The 16,188-nt window shown below is 40.3% G+C and overlaps 1 protein-coding gene across 1 annotated transcript in view; it reads left to right on the forward strand.

Moving 5' to 3' along the window:
• The window catches only part of DNAAF9 (dynein axonemal assembly factor 9), a 126,727-nt gene extending 110,814 nt beyond the window's left edge, over positions 1-15,913 (forward strand). The window contains exons 31-37 of the mRNA XM_014597122.3: positions 218-304; positions 1,957-2,063; positions 2,619-2,693; positions 2,907-3,109; positions 5,933-5,998; positions 9,191-9,284; positions 11,662-15,913. Of these exons, the coding sequence (XP_014452608.1) occupies positions 218-304; positions 1,957-2,063; positions 2,619-2,693; positions 2,907-3,109; positions 5,933-5,998; positions 9,191-9,284; positions 11,662-11,774 (745 nt within the window). The 3' untranslated portion in view covers positions 11,775-15,913. The remainder of the gene's footprint in view (positions 1-217; positions 305-1,956; positions 2,064-2,618; positions 2,694-2,906; positions 3,110-5,932; positions 5,999-9,190; positions 9,285-11,661) is intronic.
• The last annotated feature ends 275 nt before the right edge of the window (positions 15,914-16,188 follow it).

A 16,188-nucleotide genomic window follows, 5' to 3' on the forward strand; every position in this document is an offset into this window, starting at 1 on the left:
GTCGTATTTGATAGGTTTACCTGCTTCCTAGATGCAAAACAATGCTGAATTGAGAAAAAAGGACTTTGTTTAAAAGAAACTGAACTTTTAAAAATGTCTGAAGAACAGAGAATATTTTAGTATGCTGTAATTCAGTAAAAGTATAGCTTAAACTTAAATAACTTAAACATGAAACAGTAACAATAGTCACAGTACATTAAAATTTTTCTTTTTATAGGAATGAGGACATTAAGCTAATTCTCTCAGAAAGCAGTTTTTCTAATCCTCAGATGATGAGAGCTCGGTATCTAATGTATCCTGGCTGGCAAGTATCTATATTGAAGTATTAAAAATGTGTTGTCTTGCTTAATGTGAAGATTAAAAAGTCTCACTAGCTTAATTTATAGTTTTCAAGACCACTCATAGTCATAGACCACAGTTGCTTTGTTATCTCTTTTTTTTTCCTTCCGTCAGCATTTGAGTGGGTCTGTACTGCTCAGTTGTTAATGTCAGGCAGTACTGTGCTGAAACGTGATGCTGATCCATGTGCTTTTACCTCTTCACCTCAAAGCATTTGCATAGCGCTGTATCGACGTGGCTTACCGTCCTGCAAGCTCTTGAGGGGTGGTAGTGCTTATGAAGCAGTTCCTTGTGTCCATGATGAAGAGTGAGTGAGGGTATAGATATGCAGTGTGAATATATTTTATGGGTTTTGGCTATACTAGTGCTAAGTATCTTCTCCCCCTCTCCCTCCCTATTTAAATTGACTGCAAGGCTGATTGTTTTCAGTGAGACAAGGAATGAAGGCCTAGGAAGGATTTGGATGGTTCACAGGATGGGTTAGGTCAATAATAATCGAAATAACTGAAAGAGATTTCATTCTGACTGCTGCTCACCCTAAATGAAATTAAGTAATGGCATCAGTCCAGTTGTTGGCAAAAGTTATCCCCAGCAAAATCAGCATCTTTTCTTGGCAGTCTCGGAGGCCAAGGGCTGAAACTATGTGAACTTGGCGATGTTTCCTGAAATTCAAGATTACAGTACAGTGCTGGGCACAATCTGTTGTTGCTTTTCTTTTGTTTTCCTCTCTCCTATACTTGTTTAGCAGAAGACACCATTCCCCAGGGCTATCCTTCTGGCTTATTCAGTATTGTGGTTCAATTTAGAGCTAGGCTGTCCAACTCCTATGCAGTTAGGGGCGGCAGGCCACACCAGCAGGGGCTGTGGGCCACGCTAGTACACCACATGCCGCATGTTTGGCTCAACCTCACCCACAGCACCCCTGCTGCACCGTGCCCTGCAGGGGTACCACGCCTCGCTGCACTGCCCCCTCGGATGCGGGCAGGGACTAGAAGCCGGAGAGGGACCCCAGAGACCTCAGCTGCTGCTGCAGCTGGAGCTATGGTGGGGAGCAGGGGCTGAATGGAAGTCCAGGGGTCACAAATTAACTCATTGGGGGCTGTAAGAACAACATCTACTGCATTTGCCTTATGCTCATAACTAACACTTACCTCTAAACTGGGTTTGAATGAAGTTTCTGAAGTAAACCAGCATGAGGCATTTAATGATAGGGCTTGGAAACCCCACATCGCCAGAAGGGAAGAAGTTGGGGCAGAAGAAACCACTTCAAACCTCTCGACATGATTCAGTTTCTTAATGCGACACACGCAGGGAAGGAAAAGTAACGGCAGGAACAGCATTGAAGAGGTTCCCTTATCTTAGCCTTGAAACACAATTACATACATAGCCCTTAATCTCGCTAACACTGTTTATGTTGTCTCTACTTAGACATGATTTGTGTATTATTTCTGTCCATGAAAGCTTATCAGTTGTGAAAAAACACATTTTCTTTTCCTAGAAACATGCTAGATTAGCTGAAGCATAGTTGAGATGCATTTAAGTCTATAAGAATTTCTGTTACCCAAGTTCTGATGGGAGACCATCTAAAATATCTTATCCCAAACTTTCTTTTTCAAGGTATGAAGGGAAATTTGGATCTGGGTCTGTGTTCCCACCAATGGTTCAAATCTGTGTGTGGTTTAGCCGTCCTCTGGAAAAAACACGCTTTGTAACGAAATGTAAAGGTAAAACGAGGGGGGAAATGTGTAATAAAGCCCTGCACTAATCACTAACAAAGTGAACTTCTGCTTAGAAATGTTATTTCCCTGTCCTTAACAAATGTAGCATATGTAATATTTTCACATCCTGCTCTGAACTTGTTTAAATAAAAGTCTGAATTTAGGCTTATAATATTTAGATGTGTGTGTATATATAGTGTATTTAATACTATATTCTTGTGAATATGCTTCTAGAATATATATAATCATGCCTTTCCTTTTGTCATAGAAAGACATTTTAAAGAGCGTTGCCTCCCTCGACACGGTGTAACCTGGAAAAGGGGGATACAAAGATGCATTTTTGTATTCTAGCCCAGTTAAAAGCTCTTATCCTTTTTCTCCCCATTGGGGAAGTTGCATGATTTTTCTTAAAGTTTCAAATAGGATGGGCTGCGGAGAATCTAGTAATTTCACACTCTTTGCTGTCCTTATTTAGAGATTGCTAGGGTACACAGTCTTGAATAAGCCACACCAGAAAAGAGAAAAATAGATTCAATATTTTGTTTTCTTTCTTTCAAACAGCGATCAAGTCTTCACTTAAGCCAAGCCCTTTCTCTGGGAACATATACCACATTTTGGGCAAAGTTAAATTTTCAGGTAAGTGACAAAGTGCTACTCGCCCGTCTTGTGATTGGTTGTCTTGCTTGCGGTTTGCTTGCCTAATCCCTGAATAAAAGATAAGTGGTGTTTGCATTTAAAAGAACTTTTATGCACATATGTCCATCTGTTACCTGTTTAAAATGCCTCTGAGATAAGCAGTCCGCTCTCTCAGCCCGGCATTTAAAGCAAATATGTGTTCTTGCTTGTTAGATTCCGATAAACTGATTGAAGTCTGTCACAACACATCATCTAACTCACTAAGCCTTGTACCTGTTCAGGAGGGGCCAACCCCTCCTGATTCAAGAAATGATAACAGAGATTGCAGCGGCCAGCAGGAATGCTTCCTTGTGTTCGTCGGCTGCTCTCTCAAGGAAGAGGATATGAAAGACTGGCTCAGAGAAACTGCAAAGCAGGTTTGTGGGTATATTTTCAGCCTTTTGAGGTTTCCTGTATATTACATGGCGTAATGATCAGAGGAGAAATCTGGTTGCTCTTAAAATACCTTTTTTATTATTATTAAAGCAAATTGGAAACTGGTTAATCATCCTCCCTATAGGATAGCTATGATTCCAGTAATAGAAATGCTCTTTTCAGCAAAACCGTTGAAAAGGTTCACAAACACCAACTGTAATTCAAAACTTATTTTTAAAACATGCCACAGGATATTCATGCAACAAATTGCTTGCCTTTGAATGCTTCAGGAAATAGAGCACATCTAGATAAAAGTATTAGGAGGATTTGGTCTGAGATATGGTTGCCCTGGAAATGGGGTAGGATTTCAGACCAGTGGAAGCATCAGGCAGGCAGCGAGCATTTTGCAGTATTTTGGTGTGTGAAACTATTTTGGTGTAAAAGTAACAGGAGCAGCAGGGGCTGTCATAATTAGTGTGTAGTGTTGCTACTCTTCTCTATCTTTTTTTCCATGGCTCTTAATTTTCATCTCTCAAGCTCATAGTTTCCATGTTTTGTGTCTATTGAAAGGTAAAAGTTGTTTTGAAAGTTTAAGCAAAAGTGATTAGGCTAATTTTGGTCATTAAAATATTGACTGGAAGAGGAAGAAAATAGCCTTGCACCGTGTGTGTGTGTGTGTGTGTGTGTGTGTGTGTGTGCGCGTGCGTGCGCGCGCGTAATACAGGGTGTTTATAAAGTCCTTGTGCAACTTTAATCACTAATAACTTTGGATGTACACATGATAGAAGCAAACTGTAAATGGCGATTCAGAGCATAATTCATCACATTTTAACACAATACAGCTCAATTTTCTAGACTTCAATGTAACCACCACCTTTCGTGATACATCATTCAGTCTGATTTTCCAACTCGTAGAAAACATTGTCCAGTTGCTGCTGAGTGATTACATGAATTGCATGTGTGTTCCGTACCCGATTCATAGCTTACACTATGCTAAAAAACTTTAATTAATTAATGCTTTTAATTGCTGTTTCTGTTTTGCTTCTATCATGTGTATATCCAAAGTTATTCAAGTTTAAAGTTGCACACGAACTTCGTAAACACCCTGTGTGTATATGTATTACATGCACACATTGAATGGAAGAGGAAGAAAAACTTTTTTTCTTCCTTTTCCATTCAGTGTGTGTGTAATATGTTCCTTTTTGTTTTTTAAAATGCTCTGCAGCCCTCTAGGACTGAAATTGCTGGGGCAAAAATATAGTTGAGTGCTCAGGAGGAAACCTGTTTTTTGATTTTTATGAATTAGACTTCCAAGCAAACCAAGTATTGACATGGGCAGCACACTTGTTTTCGTCTACCTAAGTTTGTAAAGGGGAAAGCTTGGGGAGGACCTCTCTATGCCTGCTTTGCGTAGGTAATATAGCTTCACTAGGAAAAGTAAGGTATTCAAAATATACACCCTTTAAGATGGTCCAGGACAGGTTGGCCCATCTGCAGCATGTGCGCCCCAATTAGTGCAGTGAGCCTCTGTGTGTGGGTGGGTGGCATGTGACAGATCAGTAGTGCAGTAGCAGACAGGTGAGGAAGCAGAAAGCTGAGCAGCAGATCTGGTGGGGAGTGCAAGGTAGGAGGCATTAAGCTGAGCAGCCAGTCAGGCAGCGGAAGGAGAGTGAAGTGGCACTCGAGCAGTAGGCAGGGCTATAATTTGTGGCCTGTCTGCCAAAAATGTTGGCCCCGCTGGTCTAGAATGACTGGTCGAGCTATCCAGGTTGTGGATGAGCATGCATAATTGACTCTACTTCTTTTGACATGCATTCTGGTATCCTTTCTGATGTTCTGCTTTTAGTTTCTCCTATGTAATAGCAAACATTTTAGATTCACACAACATGCCGTACAACACGGCTTCTCTGCCTGTACCGTATGTTCTAAGTAGTTCTCCAAAGACCAGCAGGGAGTTTGCTGTTAGAGGCGCTACTAGGACTCAAGTGTTTCTTCTTGGTTCATCTCTGTTTCTCCAGGTCAATTGGAGTATTTTAAAGAAAGAGTAAGATATGTCACATCTTATACAGCATGTAAACAAAATTATTTCAAACGGATGCTGTTTCATACATGGCAAAGGCATTTGTCCTTTTCAGGTTCTATTTAATGGTAAAAATGGATCTATTTATTTCTGTACATATGAAAAATACTTTTATTTTTAGGCCAGTTTTAGCAATGTTTAAATTTTAACCAACTGTAAGCAAGATCATTTTCAGAAAGTTGTATTTCCCTGGAAAAAAGACTGCCAATAAGGTTTCCTTTAGCCTCTACACTAACAAGGGACTCAAGGGATATACATAATTACTATTTCAACAATTTATGCATATTGTATAAAAGAAATGAATTATAGGCTTTTTTTAGTAGAAGAGCTTGATCACTCTTTAAGCCTTGTACCTGTTCAGTACAGGGTATTGTGAGTCAGTATTTAAGAGTAGATTTATTTTTATTTAACAGTAAATCATCTTTTAAGGTACTCTCAATTTTTGATCTAGTCTCTGAAAGAGATTTATACAAGATCTGTAGTTTTTTAACTTGTTTTTTTGATAATTTAACCATGAATGCTTTAAACAGTGATATTCAATATGTGCATTTGCAAATTAACATTGAGAATTTTTTTAAAGCATCACTTCTTTAGGCATAAGCAGATAACATGTATGTATAGATTTGTTTTGCTTTTCCTACTTCTTCATGTTTATAAGAGTTTCCTTGTTGTGCTGCTTTTGTTACTTTAATTCTGCTATTATATCAGCTTTAGATGCATAACTAATGTCCAAATCTATGTACAGAAACCTCAGAGGAAAGCCCTGAAAACCAGAGGAATGCTGACTTTGCAGGAGATAAAAAACATTCATGTAAGTAGATGCCAGTGGTAGGAGAGCTTAATTTGACTCTCACTTCATTAAATACCTTTTTGTATAACAGAAATCTGCTGTAAGGGCTATAATTATGTGTTGACAGTGCTGTGTAACTTCAGTGAAGTTTCCAAATAGCCAGATAACCTAATTGAGTTTAGGGAGTGGGAAGATAGGAATAGCAGTAGTCACATTTTGACACGTGTTGTATCTGATTTGCCTCTACAACTGCCCAGAAATAGCTACCATATTTTTTCATTCATTGTCCGCGATGTGCTGTGCCCGAGGGGTGCAGAAACCTCATTTAAGGTCGCGTGCACATAAAGAAGCTTATTGGTCTGTCACTGCAGCTTCTGCTGTTAATCTGGGTTTGGCTTATCTTGCTCCTGTTGCAGTATGTTTTGAAACGTGCCCAGAGTATTACTGTGCTGCTCTGTGACCTCTTGTTAAAAGAGAAAATGATTAAGCTCTACAGCCTCCTCTTGTACACATGGCATTTCTAAAGCATCTAAGCAAGGGGTGGGCAAAATATGACCCGTGAGTCAGATCCAGCCCACCAAGGGATTTTTATCCGGCCTGTGACAGGTCCCTGGGCCCTACTCAGCCCAGGTGTGGGGGGGCAGCCCAGGCTGTGGTGCATGCAGGTGGTCCCACAACACCTGGGCATGCAGCAGGGCTGGGGAAGCACAGCAGCTGGAGTCTGCTTCCCAACAGCCCCAGCAGTGGCGGTGGGTCCTTCCAGCTGCCAATGCTAATGTTGCTGCCTCCACCAGACCCAGCCACGCTGCCCAGGCACTCCAGCCTATCAGCCCTGCACCCACTGCTGGGCAAAGTGGGCGGATTGGATCTACATGGAGACCAGCCCAGGACCCATGCAGGCAGGGTGCGCTCGGCCAGGCAGATGGGATGGGTCCGTGGTTGAGCAGGGAGCAGCATCCAGGAGCGGGATGGGCAGGAGGGCCTGGGGTTGGGATTGCAGGGTGTTGACAATGCAGGGCTGGGGGCCTGGGACAGAGCCACTATCTGCTGCCCACATATCCCTGTGACTGGTGCTGGCTCCATGGGCAGGGGCGTGCAGGGGGAACCCCTGGCCCCATGCTGTCACCACCCATCCCTCTCCTGGACGCCACTCCCCGCCCTCCTGCAGCCCTGTCCCATCTGCCCAGCCAAGCATGCCCCTGCCTGCACAGGTCCTGGGACAGTCTCCATGCAGACGCTGGGATTGCCAAGCAGCGCTGGTGTGGGGCCAGGCCCCAGGGCAGAGCCACTTAGGGAGTTTCGGTGACTTGTTGCAGGTTGGTGGGAGCAGAGGGTAAAGGGGGTGCTGACCCAGCCCAGGACAGCTCACCAAAGCTCCCTAAGTGGTCCTCCAGCCGAACTAATTGCCCACCCCTCATCTAACCAAATCTCACGTCTTAAAAAATCCTCATAACCATTAGCATGCCAGCTACTGTATGAACCTTGTTGGTAATTCCAAAAAAAACCCGGTGAGAATAGATATGACAGTCCAGATAAATTATCTTGCATCTGTCCCTGTAGTGATTGAAGTCTCAACGTGTAGGTACCTTCGCTGTCTGGAAAATGCGGGGATGTTCATAAAACAAGAAACAAACTTTAAGCCTTGTCCTCATTCTGTTTGAGAGAACGCTGTCCTGAGCAGCAGCTGCTCAGGAAACGAGCAGGGTGAGGGAACGTCGTTACCGAGTCGGAACAAGTAAATTGTACTCTGTCTTGCACTGTTGCTTTGCATGCATGCTCACCAGTGACCAGAGTGTGCCTTAAAATATAGGCAAATCCATTTCCCTAAAAAGGGACAGAAGAGCTCGGTTGCTTACTGGAAACCCATCTTATGATAAAGGTGGAATACAACTGCAGTTGTCTTCAGAATATCCCTAAGCTAGGACAAAGGGAACATGCTACCCTGCTGTTGTTATTTTTTTCCAAAACTGATTTTTCTATATATGCAGAGTTAATAAGGTCAAGCAACAATCTCTTTTCATCCAGTCTATTACTGACATGTTTTAAAATAACCTCTTGCACGTAGTGATTGAGAATTGCCTTTTCGCTCTGGCATTTCCCAGGCAAATTCTTCATAAAGATCCCTTGCAAACGCATGTCTGCTTGGTGCGAGAGCAGATTAACCAAAAAAAAGCAACAGCTAGGTAGCATGCTGCCTTTGTCCTAGCTTAGGGATGCTACGAAGACAACTGCAGTTGTATTTTTTCTGCTTAAAACTTGAGAAGAAAAAAGGCTCAGAAGTGCCACTAGTTTTCCATGCAAGTAGTAGTGGATATGCAAGAGAAGATAGTCTCCCAGTCCCTTCACAGATCAGATCTTTCAATCCATTTATTTTCCCTGGTTTGTATTGATCATAGGCCTTTAGAATATTCCAGTTTCATAATTATTCAAACGGTATCAGAGGGGAAATATTTACAATAGATGCAATAAATAGTGATAATAAGGGAGGAGACATCTCTGTTCTTGTGGATCTGAGAGTTTTTTGCAGAGCAGTGCCAAGACAAAGCTTATATTTAAGAGCGCTTTTCCTTTAAAAGGTTATTCTTCAATTTATATATAAATTGTAGCTCAGCTGAAAATTACCTTTCTTACTTGTGCCAGTACAAGACTTCTAACAGAAAGCTGAACTGACTTCTCCCATAAATTTTACGTTCTTTGCCATCCAAGTGTGATCTGGCTTTGCTTACAACTTATAGCAAATCACTCAGGCTGCATGGTCATGCTTTAGTTAGCAAGTGTGGCTCAGTATTTTCATATTCATAATTAGACTTCAGAGTTAACATTGTGTTGGGATGAGTGGGGTCCATTTGCATCTCTCTGCTGACTTTGATAGGCAGCGCCTTTCCCATTTATATTAAAGACTATCTTACACAAGTAAAAAGATGTGCAGGGTGCTACATGTTAGCTGAAGCATTATGAAACTCTAAGGTAAGCAGGGCAAGATTTTTTTACACCTCTTCTAGAAACGCCCGTGGGTTGCTTAGCTTATAACCAAAAGGAAAATAGGGGGGGTTTTTCTAACTTTTAGCCCATGTATGGAGGATACTTCGTACCTGGTTGGGAAGGCTCAGCAGAATAGCCATCATGCTTCTCCTTTGGTTTCACCCTTGTTGAACTTGGGTGTGTGGGTGTGCAAGTCTGATACCTTGAACTGTCTAATGCCTTTTAATGCAGGTGAAACGCCATCTGGATCCGCTTCCAGCTGGTTACTTTTACAACGGAACGCAGTTTGTGAATTTCTTTGGGGACAAGATGGATTACCATCCTCGTATCCTTCCCAGCGTTATTTCAAATATTTTTTTTGCAGGAAGTTACAGTGCAGACTTGAACTAAGTATAATCTGTTGTGGCAGAATATTGCCTCAAGTAGCAAGTGGTATTGCCAAGTGACTAGTCCAGATGTTCAAGTCAATGCGTGAACGTTTGCTGTATTGAGTTGTAATGTTTAAATAAATCATGGAAGCAGCATAGAGTAAGTTACTGAGTAGGCTAAGAGATCATGAAACAGCATCGGGTCCTGCCGAAAATAGCATGCGCTAAATAATCCTTTGTAGACTGCATTTGATGGAGAAGGTGAAAAACTTTCAATCGAAGCCCATAGCACTTTGAGCACGCTCACTTAAAATTAGCAACCCTTGATCATTCATCTATAATATTACTTTGTAAATTTAAAATATGGGTGCATTTGCTTAATTATTTAAAACTCTTAGGCGTCAGCTTCCCTCATGTGTGCTGTCTTTGCTTTCGTGCTCTGCAGGATTTGTTTGATAGGCCCCGGTAGCATGAGAAGTTTGAAGTAAACGGAACAAAAAGACGCTATTTAGTCTTCTCCTTGATTACCTTTTCTCCCCGAGTTGGTAGAACATATTTTGTCTCGTTCTTTGACGGTGACCACTGCCCTACTAGTCCCCCTGTTTGAGTAGTCTCCTGAAACTTTTTGTCCTAAGTAATGAAATGTTCTCACTAATAAAACATCGAGTCTGATTTCATGTGCTCGATTTTAGTTTTCAATATTCCTCAATCTTAAGTAACTGATTACAAAGTAAATGACAGATTCAGGTGGATTCTTCTATTCTATTTGGAGCAAGAACATCCACCTGTCCTTCACCAAACTGAAGAATTTGGTTTCAATTTTTAAACCATTAAACTTCCTTCATGAATAAATTCACCAGCCATAGTAATTTTGTATAAAAGCTGCAAGGAGACAAAGCAGCTTATACCCAAAGTCTTGAGTATTCATCAAGGCACTTTTGTTGGTGGAATTTTTAATTTGACTTTTCTCACGGAAATCCATTTAAACTCCCCCGTTTATGTTATGGAAGCCCAAGATGTAAAGCACTTTACTTCAAATAACACATCACAGTGGTGACTTTTTGCACAGCTGCTATTGTTAAAAATAATTGCACTCAAAAGTCTCTTCCCCTTCACTAATCAGCACTCATAAGTGAAGTCCCATCCCTTCAAAGGTCAGTGTGTATTTACCCAGCCTAACTACTGTGGAAATGGGAATAACCTAGATTTTTAGAATTCATCATAAACTAGATTGAAGCAGGAACTAGGGATTTGGAAACCTGGGCTGTTTAAAAACAAAAAAAAAACCAAAACCCCTCTACTCTGTGATGACAGGCTGAGCCAGCAAATGATGTTAAATAAAGAAGCAATCAACTGAAATGGAGACATCCTTATCACACACTGCAGTGAATTTTGACCAGCTCCAGAGAAAGCAGCCTGATTCAAGAAAGCCATGTAGTTGAAAAATGAGTTAATTTCCCTCCTTGAGAGCCAGGGAATTTTCCAAATATTCTCTTGTTTGCAGCTGCAAACACTTTTAGGTACAGTTTAATAGTCTCACTCCATGTTTCTCAAATGCGTGTACGTAGCAGATTTCCAGAGGGTATATGTGAAGAGGACATGGGAGAGCAGAAGTGAAAGGGAAATAGAAAACGAAGACGTTTAAAATATGCACTACCTTACAGTCCCTCTCAGGTTGTTGGGGAGTTAGTGTGGGTGTCATGAGTGTTTCCATTTCTGTGGGATCATACAGGGACACAGAAATATAACCAACCTACAAAGAGAATGTGACCTGAGAAAGCTTAAGGACTTGCTCCCTTTAGCTGAATGCATAGTTCCATCTTTTAGATGGGCATTCACATCCAAGCACAACTCTGATTTATTTGCCAAGAACTTCAGCTTTAGGCCAACATAAGGCCTTAAATGAGACTTAGTCTGGGATAGAAATATAATTACCTGCTATGCGAGACATAGCATGTCCTATCCCCAGTAAACAATGGGTGCACAGGTAGGCCCTGATTCTCCCCTTGGAGTATCAGATAACTTGAAACTCTTAGGTTTAGGTCTGCCTGAATTGCTGTAGATACCTGTAAACCTGATGTGCTGGTGTTTCCCGCAGCCCTTATTTTTAACTGTTGAGAGTAACAGCTTCATTTTGCAACTTCTGCAGCCTCCCCGGTGGCAATGCCTTGCATTTTCACCCCTCCCGTATCTAAGTGCATCCACAGCGGCGTATTTTATTATCTAAATATGCATGCCTTAGTAGTTCAGTTGCACAGTTAGTACAACTTGTTCTTATTCGAGTGCATGCTGTCTTTGGCTGGATACTTTTGTTCCCTTAATATTTGACATCAGTGATGGACCAGTTCATGAATGACTACTTGGAAGAAGCAAACCGAGAAATAGAGAAGTACAACAGAGAGCTGGAAGAGCAGGAATATGACGACCTCTTTGAGATGAAGATCTAAATATGCGAGTTTAAATTTCTGAACTACCAAGTGACTGTCAGTAACCAAAAAATGCTGTTGTCCTTCCTGGTTAACAAGAAAATCAAAAGTGAAGTGTCAGTTTTCAACCATCCTTCGAAATAGAACAGTTTGTTCCTGTAAGGTTGGCATTTTTAATCTGGTAACTGCTAAGTTGTTTGTACTGTCTGGTTCGTTTCCACTTCACCTGTGTGCCAGATCATAAAAAGTATCACCTGGAATCTCTCCAGCTAGTTGTGCAAAAATACTATGTACTTAAGAAAAAGTGAATTTCCCAAGAGTCTGAAGCCTGATCATGAAACTGGTCTGCTGCATTGATAATCAAACCCATAGCTTGGTTCTTTAAATGTCGTATACAGTGTTTAGCACAGATTTTGCAAACATGCTGACAAATGCAAAAAGGGCCGACATGGATGTGCACTTGAAGCATGTCAGCGTGTGGGATTGGGAGGTGTTCCTAAAGCGAGAAATGGGGGAACACTGGAAAGGCTCTGAAGAGAGCTCCCGATCCTACCGCTGTCTTTGGCTGTCCTGTGAAATCCCTGCAACACCTGAATGTGCAGATAGTGATTTGATCTTCTATAATGAGATGTCAGTACATTTCAGTGAAAAAAAGATCAGTGGAGATGCTTTGCTTTCTCCCCTGCCACTATCGTGAGGTGTTGTGTAAAATGCATTACAGGCAAGATGCTGTAATCTGTGACCTGCCATTGCTAAAGGGTTTTCTTGTACACTTTACTCTAGCAGCAACCGCCAAGCAGAACATGCCAGGGGATGAGCCAGGTATCTTTTAGCTGAAGAGAGGGAGGAATGACAGCAGAGGAATAATTATTTCCAAAGGTGAAACAGTAGCAAAAGATGGGAAATAATTCCATTTCAGGCTTGGAAGCACCTTTTATATGTGAAGCTTTTAAAAAAGCCTGGTGCTGTAGCCTTCCACAGAATTGAAACACACAGGGTATATATATATATTTTTTTTTCCTTTGCAAGAGTCCCTGCTGGTTTATTTTTCCCTCAAATTGATATTACAGTGGAGATGATTGGCACCTTGTCTTCTAAATTAAATCCTGTTTGGAGCATGACTATGTAGAATGCCAGCTAAAGGACTGTGAGATGGCATCCCCTAGAAGCTATTTAGGTAGGATTATTGAAGTTGATTTCCTTGGAAACCAGATTGCTGTAGCTCATTACGTATTTGGAAGCAAGCTAAGTAGAAACCAGCCAGCCAAGAAAATGTTGACTTGTGTATGCCTTTGCTCAGGAACAGATAACAATCTGCTTTTCATGCAGCTAGAACCTGTCTGTTGGCCAGATGTACACGATGAAATAAGAAGTCCTTATTGACATTTATCTGAAGACACTTATGGTGCCTTTGGTTAAAAGGGACCAGATTTCACTCCGTACCCTAGTCTAAGGCTACAGAAAAATTAAAGCCTTAGGAAATGAATTCTTTACATTTGGAGTATTAAATGTCAGTCGGGCCACAAAAATCAAAAGCTCTTTGTAGATGAAATTTTAGTATGCATCACTACCAAGTCACTTGGGCCTTTGGATTCCAGGTGATGCAGCTTAGCATTTAAATGTTGTGAGGCTGCTTCTTAGATAGCTTTCATTCCAGATCCGAAAAGGCTTTCCGAATTTAGGAGTTATTTTGCGTGACCCAAGACTTTGTAAAGAAAACCGTATGTGTCCCATTAAAGTGCAGTACAAGCCAGCAATTAGTTCCAAGTTCTTTAAGGCTTTCTAAGGCAACCCATAGTACAGGTAGAGCATCATAATAAGGCTCATTTAAGTAATCTATGCATGGCTACACTTCAGTCTTTTAATATACTGTAGTGCCTGGTAGGGTAAATGTAAGTAGCAGTTTATTTCAGGGGAGTTATCAGTGTTTAGAAACTAAGTAAAATTGGCTGCATAAAACTGGGTATTAAGCCAGAGGCGTGAAAATTCACAACTCTGGAGGTAACATTGCAATAAAAGGGGCATTAGGGGACTAGAAAAATGTGTACTCCTTTGCCAGTGTAACTTAGCAGAAACACTGTTGGCTCCTTCTAGACCTAAATTGTCTAATGATCTGTAAAAGCCATATATCTAGAATTAGTTGTATGACTATGTAATGTCAGGCAAAGTAACCGAAGTTGAGACAACAGGCACTTTGTCAACATTTTGTCTCAACTTGGAAGCCGATAACAGTGTAGATTTTTAAGTGCAATTGATTAAATAATAGACGAAGTTACTGTAGGGTATTTTGCTCCGCTGAACTCTTTTTAAGAACGCCAATTTGTGCAGCTCTTGAAAATTTGAATGTGGACGGGCTCCTTCATCTCGTGTTACTTTAAAACGTGCTATATACCAAGGGATGCCCTGCGAACAAAAAGGAGCTCATAAAAGTGCTCCAATTTAATTTCTTGCTGCACAGATCGAGCAGTTTTTAAAGCCTGTATCAGGAGAGATCACCACAAGAAAGGCATAGTATACATATTATATGCTGTACTGCATGCTGAGTGGTAACAATAACTGTGTAATATGATGAAGACCTTTCACCATACTGGTACTATTTCAATTAATATATTTTGGTATTGAAATAATTTGATTACCTCAGCTTTTTCATGTTTGACTGTGATTTTTGAAAAAAAAAAAAAAAAATACCGAAATAGAGAAACTGTGACAGTGGTATCCTTTAAACATAGCAGTGCCTTGCACGTGACGTCACTGATGCACTAAGCATGTTACAAAAGTCGACGTCACGGGTTGTATTGCTTGCACCCTTTTTTTTAAAGGAGAAACGGTTTTGGTGAAAGGACTTAAAGTTAACCTAGTGGAAAATATTAGCACACGTGGTTCAATTTTTTTAGGGGAGGGGGAAAAACTCTTTGAGGACTAAAATGTCTAAATATTCGATGCTGCTGATTATTTTAATAACAGTTGCTGAAGCATTTTGGAGTTGCTTCTGACAGTCAGCAGCACCTTTTTTAGGGGAAGAACATAACTTTTGTATTCATGTCAGAGATGTAAATACCATACTGAACCCCAGCTATAGGGTAATCTGGTTTTTATTGCTCTCGAAGTTGAGAGAGGAATTGGGTTACTTAAAGTATCTAGTTTTTTGAAATTTTTTACTACTGTAAAACTGAAAAAAAGCACCATCTCTATGTAGGCTGCAAACCTTCAGATACATTAAGAAGTGCCATTACACTGTTCCTTATTATTTGTACTGTATACTGAAAATTGAAAACAGTAAGGTTTTTGTCTGGGCATTTCTGGCATTGTGATGAAGTGCTAAGAGTCCTCAAGGAGTTTACATGCTTCGCTGACCTTTTAATGTTAGCAGCTTGTGGGGTTGTTTTTTTTTTTTCCTTACTGAGAATGAGTGTGATCAGAAGTTACTGAAGTTATAGGGGAGGAAATGTGAAAAACTTACAGAAGGAGCGCTTGCAACTTGAATTGAACTGCGACCTAGGAATATTTCTTTGTAAAACGGTGGAATTTGTTGCTATTCCCAGTTTTACACCTTGTCTTTAGCTACAGAGGTTGCGGGGAGAATTGAAGTTGCTATTAAAAGTTCCTTAATAAGTTTTTTTTTTTATGGAGAATTTTTTTTTTTCTGAATTTGCACAGATATAAGCTCTGGAATACCTTGTTGGTGTTCTTAAAAGGGAAAATTGTAACTAGTAGAGTAAATCATAAACTGTGATTTGTTAGAACTGCAATGTTTAATCTAATTTTAGATTGTTAAAAAACGTACCTCAAAAGGCTAGTGAGAAATTGCTTCGTTTTTACACAATTGTCAAATATAACACATCTCACTTTACAGTGTGCCAAAATTCACTTTTTATACTAGTTGTCAATGCTTTAATATTTGCAACTTAAGTTGAAAACGTTGTATTTACAAACACTACTGTAACTTCAGTTAAACTGAATTGTGTGATTGAAGCTTTTTTGCTTATTATTGTATTTATTACACAACTTGATTCAGTAAATATAAAATCTACCTTTCCATTTATTTTTGTATTGTTTTACATGTTTATACTTGCAGTCTGTGATTTTTTTTTTTGTTCTTATACCTGTAATTCAGATGTGATGCTGACAACCAATAAACAATATCCATCTGTTGCATTTAATTTCTAGTCCTTTGATAAATTTAATATTTAAGCATTTAGTGGGCTTTTAAAACTTAGATATAGTGATATTATTGTCATTAATAATAATATCCCCCCCCCCTTTGCAGGAATAGTCCAATTAAAATGTGAGACATGGCCACCAGACCGCTAATTAAATAAATTACCATGTGTACATCCTTAACTTCTAGTTTTGTGTGAAGATCACTCAAGGATCAGGCTGCTGTTCTCATGTTAGACTTCATGCAAAACTTTTTAATTATCTGGATAAGACTGAA

Source organism: Alligator mississippiensis, chromosome 2 (genome assembly GCF_030867095.1).
Source record: "Alligator mississippiensis isolate rAllMis1 chromosome 2, rAllMis1, whole genome shotgun sequence".
Taxonomy (NCBI): domain Eukaryota; kingdom Metazoa; phylum Chordata; order Crocodylia; family Alligatoridae; genus Alligator; species Alligator mississippiensis.